At 41.6% G+C, this 16,017-nt stretch overlaps 1 protein-coding gene across 5 annotated transcripts in view; it reads right to left on the reverse strand.

Moving 5' to 3' along the window:
* Positions 1-2,965: 2,965 nt before the first annotated feature.
* The window catches only part of slc41a2b (solute carrier family 41 member 2b), a 33,511-nt gene continuing 20,459 nt past the window's right edge, over positions 2,966-16,017 (reverse strand). For 3 of the 5 annotated variants that reach the window (XM_071501755.1, XM_071501757.1, XM_071501756.1), the window contains exons 9-12: positions 15,186-15,317; positions 14,771-14,919; positions 12,154-12,231; positions 2,966-5,559 (exon numbers count right to left, since the gene is read on the reverse strand). In XM_071501755.1, the coding sequence (XP_071357856.1) occupies positions 5,374-5,559; positions 12,154-12,231; positions 14,771-14,919; positions 15,186-15,317 (545 nt within the window). In that variant the 3' untranslated portion in view covers positions 2,966-5,373. Of the gene's footprint in view, positions 5,560-12,153; positions 12,232-12,269; positions 13,645-14,770; positions 14,920-15,185; positions 15,318-16,017 lie in introns of those variants that run through there. The other 2 variants (XM_071501758.1, XM_071501759.1) reach the window with 2 other exon arrangements.

The raw sequence follows: 16,017 nt of genomic DNA on the forward strand, positions 1-16,017 counted from the left end.
TCTGCAAACCTTGGTTGTAACAAATGGTTATTTGAGTTACTGTTGTCTTCCTATAAGCTCAAAGCAGTCTGGCCATTCTCCTCTGACCTCTGACATTTTCACCCAGAGAACTGTTGCTCACTGGATATTTTCTCTTTCTCTGACCATTCTCTGTAAACCGTAGAGATGGTTGAGCAGGAAAATCCCAGTAGATCAGCAGTTTCTGAAATTCTCAGACCAGCCCGTCTGGCACCAACAACCATGCCACGTTCAAAGTCACTTAAATCACCTTTCTTCCCCGTTCTGATGCTCAGTTTGAATTTCAGCAGGTCATCTTGACCATGTCTACCTGCCTAGATGCATTAAGTTGCTGCCATGTGATTGGCTAATAAGATATTTGTGTTAACAAGCCACTTCATTAGGTGTACCTAATAAAGTGGCCAGTGAGTGTATATTGTAACACTCTCCACACTGACAACAATCAACAATACTACTCGGGTGTAGAAGTACATTTATTATAGTACTGGGTATTGAACTTAATGGACTGTTCAACCTTGAGGAACATCGGCTGAGGCTGAGATGGAGATGATTATTCATGCTTTTATTTCTTCTTGTTTTATTTGTTCATATAATGCTCTTTCACTGTCTGAATCAAGCTTCTCTGTCCAAAATACAACTGCTTGGCTCTTAAGCAAAAATAACAAGAGATCAAATGTCACACCAATTTTATCCTCCCTCTACTGGCTCCCAATCAACTTCCGTATCCTTTTTAAAGTACTGCTGCTCAACTTTAGAGCCTTGCATGGTCAATGCTTTTTTTCTCTAGCTTCCTCCCACAATCCAAAGACATGCTTGTTAGATTAACCGGCGACTCTAAATTGCCTGTGGATGCCCTCTGTCTGTAGTGCTCACTCCTGGATACTCTCCAGGATACTGTCAGCTTGTAGCAGTTTTCTGTTTCCCTCTACACAAGTCTCTAAACAGGATCTTTTAAGGCAGTCTGTTGTCAGAGATGTGGCACACATGTCCAAGGAAACCAGTGTCCCCCATCATTTTCACTGATGTTGTACAGGCTTGGTGATCACCTCTTTGTTGGTTATTCAATGAAAACTGAATCAAGGGAACTGGACTTGAATTGAAGATGTTTCAATACTCACTGATGAGAGGGTGAAACGTCAAGTCCAGCTACCCTTGATAGGGGCAGTAGACAGTCTTGGCAGGATGGCCAGTAGACAGTCTTGGTTTGAATGGAACCATGTCCAGACCCTTCCATGGAAGGACTATAATGTAGTTGATGCCAATGCAATCTTGAACTGCATCTCTGCTTCCAGGCTGGTGTCATTAGAGACTGTACCACCAAGGTAGACAAAGGTCTGCACTGATTTCAGCTGGGTACCATTCCGTAGGATGACCTGGGGTGGACCTCCAGGTGGTTTGGTGGAAGACTTCAGTCTTCTCATTGCTGATGCATGCTGAGGTCCCACCTTGTTCCTGTCTGATGGAGAGCAGGGACTTTCTGCTGGAGTTCCCAGGAGAGGCAAGTGTTGCAGCATCATCATCATAGAGAAAATCCAGTGTTAAAGAACAAGCATGGCATGACTTCAGTCTTGCCCAGTCCTATCACTGGTTCCTTCCAGGGCAAATGAACAGTGAAGGAGCAAGACTACAGCCTTGTCTGAAGCTTGTTCTAGTGCTGAAGGGTTCCATCTTCTCTCCTCTCACTGACTTTCCCAGTGAGGGATATCAGCTTCATGGGAATACCTACCTTCTCAAGAAAATTCCAGGCAAGTTCACCAGACCATAGAGATTATGTACAGTATTACACAACACTACAGCTCTAGACACATAAGCAGCACGCCATCACAGACATGGAGGCTTAGGTAGGTCTTAAGGTACGTCTATCTGCTGTGTAGCTGTGTTTCTAAAAACTAATGGGGAACCTAATGAATCACAATCACATGAAATGAAGATTATTTTGGTAGAAATGTCAAACCATGTTTATATTGCCCAATCTAGGGCATGATATACCCATTGATATTGACACAGCTCTGGTGCTTTTCTTTCTTTGTAAAGTTTTTCCATTTGTGGCATTTTGCCTGTGGATATGACAGTATATAGGCAGACGTTCTACAAAGGTCTCTGTCTGGAATCACAACAGAGACAGTGGCAGTTATTTTTATGTGACTTAACCATTCGACTATCAGGACGCCCCAGGCCAAGTCCTTGATTAATTTGTTGTTGCTTGAAGGCAGCCAAATTTAAGTATATCAATCCTAAACATGTTCATAGCAGCCAATAAAATATCTATCATATCTCCTTAAAGGAAGCCGGATCCTCTGGCTCATTGTTCTTTTTAGCTGGATTGCAACAGTGGATCCAGCCTTAAAAATATAAATGTCCCTGACTGACTGCACGAAAGTCTCAGGCTTCCTATATCCGTTTCAAATTAAAACGCTTCTGGCATTTCATACGTGATCCAGACTAGGTTTTGACAGTCTTGTTGTTGAAAAGCCAGTAGAATACTGCACAGGTGCCCGGTGCAAAAAATGTGTGGTTGTGCAATTAAGCACATGGAGCTAGTAAACAGATGTAGTAAGAGGAATGCTCAGATGTGTGTTGTGTGTGTCGCTGATAAACTGAGGAAAACCAAATATTCCAGGTATATTTCTGCAGCCTTTCACTTTTGGTCTTTGGTTGATTTGTTAATGTCATTGTACAGAGGCTGTGGCCTGCTTATGACAATGCTAGATTAGAAGAATGTTGGCATAATGTGTAGTTGTTTGCACTACAACTTAACTGAGCATTCAGTAAGTAATTTCTTTGTTGACATAATGGGTGATCTTGAGTTGGAAAAGGCTGGTGACTAACAATCATATTAGAGCATAGAAAACACAGAGCTCATGTGACAGATTTCTTTCCCTTTCAATACAGTAATGACTCCTGCTATGTGGGTAAACCTTTCAAGAAAAAATAAACTGAAATGAGATGCTGTTCAACTGAGGGACTTTTATTTTTGACATTATTGGCTCATATGAGCCACAACAGCAAACAAAGGGTTTCATCCCAAAAGAAAATGTCCACTTTGAAAACATTTATTTTTGCCCCAAAGAACTTTAATGATATTTTTAAGTTATTTCATGTCAGTAATTAAAATGGAATGAAATGCTTCAAAAAATATAACAGTCACTGCTGTACAACAGAAAGTGAGTACAAAAAGATCATTGAGTCATTGCACTGTATCACAATGCTGTAGAAAGAAAATGGCATTAATGGCGTGACAGAGAAATACCTTGTCAACCAGTCAATCTCTACAGGCACATATCGGAGTTGAAGAGGACCAGTGGCCACATTCACATGCAAATAAAAGTCTGCTGACTTATGAGAATAAGGAGGTGGTTTAATAAGAATTCCCTGTCATTCCTCCAGGAGCTACAAGGACCAACAATAATCAGCAATAAACCTTCTCAAACACAACATGTTCTGAAAAAAGTCACAAATCTGGTGTTTAATTAGGTTCTGTTTACACTGATTATATTAGTCTGACACGAGGAGGAAATCAGACCATCACATCATGAAACTGCTCATTAACTGTGCGTCTGCATGTGGACGTTACACATTCATGTAAAAAACATGTGACTGGCCTGCAAACATGCACAACTGCCCCCCCACCCCGACCCCACCACTGAGGATAACAGACATGTCCAACAGTCAGACAAGATGAATGAATGAACAAATAAACGAATGAATGAAAGGGAATACAGGAGGCTGACATAATATACGAAGGATTTCATGCTTTGCTTCACATGAGTGTCAGAGAAGTGTGGGCTGCAAAGATGAATGTCTGGAAAGGGACACATAACGGAAGCATCTCTGCTGATTGGTTGATCCAAAGCACTACTGAACCATTCACCAAGCCCTGATCCCCTCAGCTCCTGTTGCTACACCTGTCACTGATGGTGCACAAACATAATGTAGTGCTGTAATACTGAAGCTGCAGAGATGATCCAGGTATAAACAGATTTGTTCTTGTTTTACAGTGAAGAGCTGGTTAGTTGTATGATGTCTTTCATTGTAACAGAAAGCTGTTTGGCTGCTGAGCTTATATACTAGTTTTCATGCTTTCACTTTTAACGTTATGAGAGGAAGGGTTTTTGGACGTTTGACAAACGTAACACTGTCTCTGATCGTGGCTGGAATGCAAACTTCTCCACACTCACAATTTTACAGAATGGATGTGCAGCAGAGCTTTTTACTGTCACCTGTAGTCATACCTGTGATAGTCAGTCCATGATATGACTGCTCACTAACCAGTGTAGGTAATGAGCTACTTCACTGGACACATGAATGTTTAAACTTTCACCAGAGCAGATAAAGTCAGTTGCTTTAGCTTGTGTGTTTTAGTTTGAAAAGGCTCTCACCGAGCTCTTTAAATATCAGGGACAGCTCTTTCTTCAGCCCCATGCACACTGCACACCGCTTCAACATTAGGACCAATCCAGACCTTGCTGTACAGACATAGTTACAGCTGCTAAGCTATGATTGGACAATCACTGTTTGGGGGTGGGGTTTAGAAAATTCTTCACTAGCTGTGACCTGGTCCTGTGTAGTGCTGGCTGCAGAGATACATTTAAACTTGAATTAAATTAAATTATCATTATTATATCACTTTATTTTATCTACCTTTATTCACGTTTGGACGTAAACATCAGTCACTAGACTGAATCTGGGAATGAATCGTCTCCCCTTGGTTCATGATAAACATGGTTACAGTGCTGGAGTCTAAAAGGATGAGAACACAGGAGGCTACGAACAGGGAAGAAATTAGACTTCAAAGTTTGTTCAACAGTTAATCTGAAGCAAAATAACAGCAGGTTTCACCTCACTGGGCCTCCACCCAGCTGTCTGTGTCCCTCCACCAACGTGATGGTGCAAAGCACAAAACACAAACAAAAGTTGTGACATGGTGGGTGGTAAATCCCCAACGTGTTACAGCCAGAGATTATTTTGGAGGAGACCTCAGATTGATGCTCAGATGGCACAGAAGCAGCCGGAAGCCAAGCTTCCTCAGCGTTGTGGTGCTGGCTGGTGTTTTCCTGCTCCTCTTAACTGAACCAGCATTATAATATGCAAGTGCTTTGGTGCAAATGATGACGATCAGAATGCTACTGAGAACAGTCTATAGTTGTGAAATATAATGTCTTTTGTGTGTAGAAAAAAATGGCAGGATCAGAAAGCAGTTTGTAGACCATCATGTGGTTTAAGTGAAGCTTCATCCAGTTTGTGAAGCAGAGGAATGTGCTGGCTAGTGACAGAGAGCACCCACGTTCCCACAAGGCTTAAAGGTGTGAGAAGTTGGTCGGCAGACAGCAGAGTTCCCGTCACACTGCCGCTGCCTCAGTCACCCACATCGCTGTCCTGGTCTCCTATGAGCCACAGGAAGTGGAAGCTGAGAGCCAGCAGGGCGGTGCCCAACAGGTCACCCAGAGCAGTTAGGTAAGGGATGGAGAAGCTGTCCGGGTCTTTGCCGCTCCGCCACATGGAGTGCACCATCCAGTCTGCAATACATAACAACAGCAACACCTGAAAGAGGAAGAAAGATGCATTAGACTGCAGCTCCCTAATATGAAGATCCCGCAAGAAGCCCGCATGGTTCCTCAGGTTCTCTCAGAAAGAACAGACAACACATGGAGTCGACACAGAGCAGGAGGGAAACATCCAAGTTAAAGGACTGGTTTGACATTTTGGGAAACACACTCTTTACCTTCTTGCTAAGATTTTCTACTGGTTGTCACAGGCACATCAGGCCCTTCGGTTTCTGCACCAATTAAACAAATGACATAGACGTAACTAATATTTCATAATGAATATTTAAGGTGCTGGTTGGTGGATGTAGTTGCCTTTGGATGAAGCCAGGCTAGCTGTTTCTCCCTGCTTTCCGTCTTTATGCTAAGCTAAGATAAACGTCTGCTGGCTCCAGCTCAATATTCACTGTACAAACACGTGAGCTGTGTTCAGTGTTTTTGTGTTTTTCACAAAATGTTAGACGATTCCTTTAAGAATCCAACTATGTCTTGCAAAGACAACTCTTATATTAAGGATGCTATACATTAGAGACAAAAATCCTCCTCCTACTTTTTAATTCCGTTACCTTAATTATGGTACAGACCCAAAATTAAGACAGAAGGAAACACCAATAATGTGAAAAGTTAGCACATTGAAGGTATCACAAATACTGCTCACCAGGATGGGAGCAAGAGGCCAAGCGGGGAGAGAAGCAGCTCAAAGGTTGGGAGAGGCAGCTGAAGAAGCCTCGTGTTGGCTGAGGCATAAAAGGAAGGAGATGAGCTGGAGGCCAGGAGGAGAGGGGGAGTGAGCTGGACACCACTGCCAACCCCCCCCAAACAGAGTGTTGTGGTCAAGGTTCAAAACCCTTGATGAACACTGGGCACCACCTGAAGACCTCTTCTCCCAGCCAAAACTACAACTGGAATAGCCATAACTAGACCAGTTTGGGGTTGGAATCCTAGAGATGTATGCAAATCTGGATGTCTATAAGGTGTTACCAAACGTTTCCATACGTTGAAACAACAGTTCCAGGTGATCCAATCAGGTGAAACCTACAACTTCACAACTGTCTATCTAAAGATGGTGCTCCAGGACCCCACAGCACGCTGATATTAGCTCACAAATGAACTGCTACTGTAATCAGTCACATGCTCCAAGTTCAATCTAAACTATATTATTAGCAACTACAGTAGAGACATGATGGTCTCAGGTGGTGATGAAGAGAGGTCGTAGATAAGTAGATACTTCTCAAAGCAATGAAAAATGCTAGATTGGAACTAATGCATTTTTAAGTGTATAACAGGCTTCATCACTCATGACATTTGTGGTTTTGGGTACAATGTCTCAACAACTAATGGATGGATTCAGATTAAAAGAGGGTCAGGCTTTCATTTTTTCCTCTAGCACCATCATCAGGTCAACATTTAATTTATCCAGAACTTTGGTTTATGAGGAAACATCTGTAGAACTAATTCCCATCAGCCTCTTTTAGCCTGTCTTTAGTGCTAATTAGGAAATGTAAGCATGCTAACATGCTAAACTAAGATGGTAATTGTGGTATTACATCTGCTTCTTACCTGTTTGTCAGTGTTGTCATTGTGAATATGTTGGCATGCTAACGTTAGCATTAGCACTGCACTTCAGTACAGCCGCTCAGAGCGTAGCATGCTAGCATGGCTGTGGACTCTTGTTTTCTTCTAAATTACATGATAATGTGAATTAGGGATGTTGTCATTGTAATTCATGGACTAATATGTTGTAGAGCAGGGCCTGAACCTGGCAACTCCTGGTTGCAATCTTTTTAAAAATGTACTTTCTCTTTTTTTTTTTGGCTTGATTAAAAAGGCAGTTCTCTCTTTTTTTGTTTTATTCTTCATGGCAGTAATAAAGACCATTATGACAAAAAAAGAGAATAAGAAGAAGAAAAATTGGGTGCAATTTATGACCAAGGAATAGAAAGAAAAGCAGGATGGAGAAATGAAAAAGCTTGTGTTATCAATAAGTGCTTCAAAATGCCATGTAGAATGGCACAAACACTTAACGTGTAGTGGAAACATAGAGGGCGTAATGGACAGAGCAGACAAACCGACAGACAAGTTACGATAGTGTTGTTCATAATTCAAGCTTCCACACATGGAGGGAATGGTGCCGGGAGAAAAAGAGTACTCTATTAAAAGATAAGGATGAGTCTATAATTTAAGGGGAAATGAGCTGTCCGGAGTTGGCGGTGCAAACACTATAAAAACATAAAAGTATGACATGCTAAGAATACAAGCAGGGCTGATGGTATCAAGAGGGAACAGGGAGAATTGATTATGACAATATATCATTTTCTGTGCAGAAAAAAAAACACAAATGTAAGAGCTCTGATAACCTGTTGACAGCCCTGTCTTTGAAGTAGGGTAATCCTGTTGAACAACATGGCCTCCTGCTTTCCCGTCCAATAATGTTCAGTCATGACAAGATGAAAGCATCTCACAGGTGAACAACAACCTGTCAGACCTGACTATTCTCTGAGCGAAGAGTCGTAGCTCTGTCTTTTATTCGTGATGACAGGGCGGCAGAGTTCGACATCCTCTCGGTCGTTGCAGTTGTTGCTTTTGTACCATCATCCGCCTCAAAACTGTCGACTGCAATCCATCATTTACAGTGCACAGGTTTCCATCCAGGATTAGTTTGGGCAAAGTGTTGTGAGCAAAGTTTCAGGCTGTCAGTTCTTTAAGGAGCCAGATACATCCAACTCCAATCCAAGTTCCAAATTATTGCAAAAGAAAAGTGAAATGAACGAGACAAATACTGTATCTGGTTCCTTTATCATGCCAGAGTAGAAAGGAGGAAGCATCTAAGAAATGAAGCTGTTTGATCTCCTGAGATGCCGACACTCGCCTTTGTGTCAAGTTATCCAACTGCACATCACTTACACATGTAGCAAATGGAAATGTCCCACTGAAAATGACTGTATGTTATTTAGTTTGTTGTGGATGCTGATAGCAGATAAGTTGATTTTAATTCCTTTGACTCTCACGCCTGAGCAAAATTCATGCTCCAACATGTGCAATCATGCAATCTACTTTCATGTAGCAACTTGAAAAAATAACAAGAATATGTGGGTCTGAGGATGGGCAAAAATATCATGCCGGTCTGAAGCTCTTTAGAGGCAAGCAACCCCCCCCCACACCCACCAAATACCTACATTTCTAAAATTAGTTTGGGTCTTTGCACTTAGTAAACCATATAGAAAATTAGGTTTGAAAGTATCTTAAGTTGTAAAATAAAATCAGGTCCAGATGAAAGTAAAACATCAATTTAGTGTCAGCCATCACATTTGAAGAGGTAAGGCATCTATGAAGGCTCCCCAGACGGGCTACAGAGAGCCGCAGGGATGACGTATTTCCATAGACCAACTCTGACGTCATCATCACCCAGTTCCATCCACAAACAGCCAATAGGATTTCTCTGTTGTGTTTTGGCTGATTAGAGATGACAGGTTTTGTTTAGCAGGATAATCTTCACTTTATGATGTTTGAAGCCTAAATACAATCAGCAGCAGTAAAAAGCTCATGTTAGGCTCTAAACCAACGACACCACAGTCACATGACTTCACCATCACCACCACCAAACTTCAACCTGTAGTTTGATTTAGCTCTGAGCTCTTCTACAGAAGCCTTTCCTCTGACAGAGTTAGTGAAAGTTTGTAGAAACACAACGAGGCTGCAAAGGTGGACTGGTGAGGAGATCGGATTTCATGTTGGACTGATGACGTTTAACGTCCCCGACAACCTCTGTCATCTCATTTAGACTCTTGTTAGCAACCGGCCTTTTTTAACAGACGGAGAAGCTTCAAGAATCAGGACTGGGGGATTTACTGACGGATTTGATGTCAGAGAATCAAACCTGAAAATGTCTTGAGCTGCTGTTAAACACAGACCTTATTTCAACCTGTTCAAAAAAAGCAGAGACAAGGGAACAGGAAGTGCTGAAAAGCAACAAATATCTAGGCTTTAGGAGTCATTCCTTCAGGACTCTATTTGAGGCTGGCTAACTACAGCAGCTAACAATTGGATTTCCATGGTGAAATCTGCAAGGCCTGCCTGAAAGGACACACGTGGTACTGCTTTATGTCACCTTACTGCTACTTCAGAACAGTGCAAGAACTTATCATCTGAACGTAATTGGATTTAGCTGTACTCTTTGAAAGAGCTGCTCACTGAAATGTTTGATTTCCAGACAGTTACAAGCTGTTTCACTTCATTGTACACAGACTGGAATTATATTATGGCTTTTCCTTTGTATTCGAGCATGTTCTACAGATGCATTTAAGAGTAAAGGAACCATTTGTCAAACAACCACTCATACAAACTTGCAAAGATTTGTTCTCAAAAGATTATTGTCAGAAATTCCATGAAAAGACCAAAACACAATGAATTACTTACATCAACTAAATACTGCCTGTATATCCAGAGCCTGATCCATCTAATTCCCCTGCCATAGAGCTGAACTTTACACAATAAATACACCAATGAACCACAGGGGCTGTATCCCAATTCAAGAGCCACATCCTTCGGAGGATGTGGTATACAAAGGTGTGGCCTCTACGGAATGAGACAGTCTGCAGTCTGTGGAGGAAAGACCATTGTAAGGCAGAGGCCGCTGAGCATGCTTAGAAACACAACTGATATCTCCAACAATCAGTGTTTTTTTCTTTGCTCTTTCAGCTTCTACAGTGAGTGTTAGACAATGAAGAGTTCTGAGGTCCAGCAACTTTCTCACTGCTTAAACTTGGGAGATTTGTAATCTATGAAGATGACACTAATGATGTCTGATGCCCAGCCTTCACTGAAATAATGAGGACTGGGCTTCAGAGTTAAAGTGCTTTTAACACAGCCATTGTATGGCTTGTATGTGATGGAACTTTCACCTCAGTTATCATTAAATGTCCCAGCACCATGAATGTTACATTACCATAGTGATGCATATTCATCACCGTTAAACTTGATGTTTCTTGACTCCCAAACTGTCAAACTATCTTCTTGTACTGAGTTTTTTTTTGACACCTCTGTGACATATTGCATTTGGTTGCATTAGTTTATTTTGCTCTGCCTCATATAGTCTCAAGCATTGCTGTGCTGTTGCATATTTATATTTTCATGTTTGTGCTATTTTCTAGTAGTGTATGTCCTTGTTTATTTATTCACTATAGGTTTGTGCAACACCATCAACCACACGAGCAGAACTGTGCTGAATTTAACTACCTTCTTTCCTTTTCTGCTCACTGACTCTGCTGCGAGGCTTGCAGAGATATCACAATGAGTCCAGCTATTCTGGAGAAATGTTTCAATTTCTCCCCTAATTTTCTATGGCTTTCACTTTAAATAGAACATTATCAAACCCCACCATATGCAATTTCTGCTTATCGTCACTATTAAAGAAACAGACTGTTACAGTACTTTCCCCTTCTTTTTGCCAAAATGTGTCTCACTCCATGTCGAGCATGGAGACAGAACATAAAACCTTATTGTACCGTCTGTATGTACTGGATCTTAAATGGATATGAGTCTTTGTTAATGGTTTGTGGCAGTTGGATATCTGAAAGACATTTATTTCTTTACTTACAGCAGCCACAGAATGAAATACATCTGGATCCAGTGATTCCAGTTTCAGATATGCAGTGATTCACTGGGGTCTGTACAGAGCAGTGACTGAGGCTATTGACAGCTGTACAGTAGCTAATGCTGTCTACTAGAAAGATACTGAAGTAAATGCTTCTTATAAATGACCATGGAGGCAGATGCACAGCTTTGGAGGAGGACTTGCTGTGGGAGGGGTTTCGTCCCTTCTGCCACAGCAGCCTTTGGGGGTGATCTCACCAGGTTTTAAAATGTCTGAATTCCACAGTGATTTTAATTCATTCCAGAGGAACTGCTGTGACTGTCCGATTCGCTCACAGGGGCGAATTTAATTAGAATCAAGTTCAGCGTTGGCAGACTGTGTGAACTTATTGTCCCACTAGCCACCAAGATAAGCTTGCTCACTGTTAGCAAGCTCGTCAGCTCTTTCATTTCTATCTTCAGTAACTTTTAATTGAACAAATGATGTACAATGGCGAACAAAAAGCCATGGGACAGAAAACAGAACAGGAGAGAGAAAAGAGAGAGGTTCCAGGGACTAGGTCGGCTAGCAACTTAGTTGTTAGCCTGCCAGCTACAGCAGTTCACCAACAAGCTAGTAGTCTCTGATTCTGGTCTCAACAGACTCCTCATCTGAGTCTGGGTCTGACTGAGGCTCCAACATGAGGCTGAGTCTCTCTGAAGTTTCCTCCTCTAACCATCTTCATACTCTCTGCTCTTTCACCTGGACACCTGGAGCAAGCAGGTGGTGGGCGGGGCCAAGGCCTGATCCAGGTTTCTCAGGGAGTTAGAGTAGATGAGCTTCAGACCAGATTTTATGAAAACATGTTTAACTAAATATGAATCAGAACAGAGGATTTTTTTAAAAACACGTCTGGAGGAAGTTTAAAGATTTCAGCCTCGACATGCACATTCACAAATTAAAAAATGCATTCCAACCTGGATAACCCTACATAACCACTCACACTCCAATCCCTTTTACCTTTTTAGCTCTTAACAGTCTCTCTCTCTCTGTCTCGGATCCAGTTTCTGAAAGTCTCTGTTTTAGGGGCTGAAGACTCTGGAGGAAAGTGGATGGAGGATGAAACAGAGAAGAAGAGATGAGTTTAAAACTAAAAGTCATGAGTGTGGACGTAGCCTGTGGCTCAGTGTTTGTGTTGTGTCCATATCTCTGGCTTCACTTTGAGTGACCGTGGACTAATGTTAGTTGGACACCCCTCCAGGGGCATGACTTAAGACGAGGTAGTATTTTTTAGGAGGATATACTCATGAACATTGGAGAAGGTATTAACTGAATTAACTGACATGAGCAGTGAGAGGTCCTATGTGTCTGTTTTGATGCTTTTTCTCAGCCCTAATATACTGTGACTCTACAGCATGTCCAACTCAATATGGATTGTGTGTATCTGTATGTTTTTCATGTGAGATATGTGCAGGCTTTGAAAACATATAGTCCCTCTGAGTGTTTTAGAGACTCCAGCATTTATCCATCCAGTGTTACACTGAGCCTCAGATTGAATATGGCATCAGTTAATATTGAACTCACATATTATGTGCAGCATTCAGCCTAATAATTAGCGTCTGCTATTATGTCTTTACTAATACACTGATGACAAAGCATATGAAATTCTGTGAGTAATTCAGTGCCATGCATCGGTAAACAAGTATTCTGAAATAACTTTGTGCAGAAACCATTATTCGAAGCAGAATTTCTCTATGATTTCACAAAGAAGTTCATTAATTACTCTGACATGCGTTGGCTCATCTGCCTTTTGGCCTGACCTGAGGTTGTAAACCCTGTAGGACAATTGAAACTCAGAGGGAAAGGTGATGTTTAAGGCTCATCAATGCAACCAATAAACTGTTGTAAATATTAGGATGGACCCAAAATCTTTCAACCCCTCCAATCCCATGGGCCTGTCTCTGCCATCTGGGACTGAAGCGCCCTTAAAGCAGCTCTACTGGCTGCAGACTAGATTGACTTGGAAAGTCTCCAGCTCCTCACTGGCTGGGATCACGTCTTAATGTTCCATGTCTACATTAAAGATTTAGGAAAGCCTTGAAAAGCCTTTGAGCAAAGCCAGTGTCCAGTGCATACACAAAAACACACCAACTAAATTCTTAAAATTCCAGACATGAAGAAAGATCAGGCTGCACCTGAGAAGGTAAAAGCAGTAATTCATAATTCAAGTGGTTCCTTTGTTATTATCTTTACTGCTGCCAAAACAAAACCGTACAGAAGTCAGATTCCTTCAGATTCCCTGCCTCAAACCACATCACTGTAGGAATTCAAAGGATACACACACACACACACACACACACACACACACACACACACACATACACACACACAGTGAGTAATAACAGATATCAACAGTGCATGAAGCTTGATGAAGCTTGTGCTGGTGTTTGGTGAAGTTCACAGTCCAAGCTTGTATTTCATAGTCACAGATTGTGGGGACTCTTCAATGCTCTGTAAACAGACGTGTATGAAGACAGTTCTTCAAACCAATGAGCATGAGTGGATAAAAATATACTTCTACCTTTTCATAAGTTCTAACATAATAATAATTCAAAACATTTGCTTGTTGGAAAACTTCATTTACAAGTCAGTATTGTTCATAATGTTAAAACTACACTACATAACCTATTTCTAACAGTCTTAGTTGAACACATCTGGAGGTGGAGAGAAGCTGTCAAAGGCTTCTGTTACCCAGCCTCACAACCCCTCTCATACCGAGGCCTTAAGCTGGTATTAGCTGCTGGAAAGTGTCGCTATATTTAAGACACAGGCTAGAAAGCTCCTGATTCCTATCTTAGCTGAGACAGTGAACACCACAAGGATGTAGGTGGAGGGCTGGGTGATGTATCGGAGCAGGGGAGGGAGGGGTGGGAGGAGCTGAGAGGTGCACTATCAAGTCTCAAGTCTCATGCTAGTGCTAATTTCCAGAACTTACATATTGTAGCTTGAACTAATGGAGCTGATAATGAAAATCTAAGCAGGACTCTAAATGTTTTAGCTACCCGAAAGAAAAACTCAACTAACTACACACAGGTAAACCACTTCAAACTATTTGGAGATGAACAGAGAACTGAATTATTATCAGCTTGTATAAAGTATACACTGATATACACTGATATACACTGAAATACAGTGATATACAGTGATATACAGTGGAGAGAAAAAGTACGTGAGCCTGTTGGAATCAGCTGCGTTTATATATGTGTATTAAAATATGATCAGATCTTCATCTCAGTTAAAATTATGACCAAACACAATCTATTCCACCTAATAACACAAAGGTCTTTGTGTTCATGTTGAAAATATCATTCAAACATTCACAGTTTAGGTTGGAAACAGCTATGAAAGTATTCAAAATATAGTGTAACCTTAAACTGATATTGGTTTTTTTAGGTGGCTAAAATACCTTTTTTCTGCTGAACCCATCAACAGCAGTACATTGATCAGCTTCTGTGTTGGTGCTCCTGCTGCTGGGAAACTGGGAGCTTCTGCAGCTAACACACTGACTGTAGAAAAGTCCCTGACACAACCACATCAAATAACCTAAATTGTCACTTTAAAGTCAACGCGTGCTCACCTGCAGCATAGCAGCAGCCAGGTAGACAGACATAAAGATGGGTGTGAGGGTGGTGTGGCCACTCTTCATCAGGTGGATGGTGTAGAGGAAGATTATGTGACCAGGAATCACCAGGAGGAGGAGCACCTGAGCAGATCTGTGATTGGCTCCTGAGAAAATGCAAAGAAACCATGAGAAAACAAACTGTCAGACTGTGGCTGTGTTTCTGCAACACTGTTTTATAAAAACTGTCTGGTGAGAGAGAGAGACAGAGAGAGTAAGAGAGAGAGAGAGTCTGAACTGAAGCTCCTCACCTGTACCTGCAGGATTTTATACACTGCCGCCACATGATTGGCTGATTGGATGAATAAAGTGGAGTACAGGTTTGGTGAGTGTATGGTTTCATTATGCTCAGTATGTGTGCTCATGTACTCACCTGTACCACAGAATGTGCGGCAGGGGTAGTAGCAGCCCTTGGCCTCGTCAGGAACCTCCCCAGGAGCACAGTGGAAATGTAGGTGAGTGGAGATCCTGCTGGACTGGATGGCCACCAAATTCCCCCCGATACCTGGACATGATGGAAGAGTCTATGGTTCATGACTGGAGAACAACACTCAGCATTAATGATGCTAATGAGACATAGGCGGGTAAATACAGCGATTTATTAGCACCCCAAAAAAATCTATCTCAATATTGAGATTATTTGTCAATTAATTGGTAAATGATTTGGTCTATAAAACAATAAAAGTGTTTTCTACAGTTTTCCACATTTGGAGCTTTGACTGTCTTCCTCTCCAAACCTTTTGCAATGGCGTCCTACTGGAAAATGAGTTCCACCAACTGATTATCACATCATCTCACACATTAATTCACATTTTCTTTTACAGATTTTCTGGGAATTCATTAAAAACTCCAAGCTTCATTTTGTATGAAAAACTGGCTAAAATTTCTGCCCTGAAAAATGTCTATTTAATTTGTCTTTCCACCATCAGAGCAAACTAAGGAGAGTCCCTTTATGTAGAGCTGAAGCCCCAGCCAATCGAGTCTCAGAGCCTCTGTTCTGATTGGCTGACTGTTTTCTGAGTGATCCAATAAAAATATAGCAGATTTCAGGTAAACACTCAGAGAAACAAAATCCTGCAAGGTTGGATGGTGGGACCAGTTGGGCGGGTCTTGGGGCGTGGCTGAGGGTGGTGACTGCTTTGTTGTGACATCACAAAGTTCCAGAAGTCCTGACGGCTGGTTTCAAGGCTCAGTTTCTGAATACA

The sequence above is a fragment of the Trachinotus anak genome, unplaced genomic scaffold (genome assembly GCF_046630095.1).
Source record: "Trachinotus anak isolate AG129_WGS33_773 ecotype Australia unplaced genomic scaffold, CSIRO_AGI_Tana_v1 ptg000018l, whole genome shotgun sequence".
Classification (NCBI taxonomy): domain Eukaryota; kingdom Metazoa; phylum Chordata; class Actinopteri; order Carangiformes; family Carangidae; genus Trachinotus; species Trachinotus anak.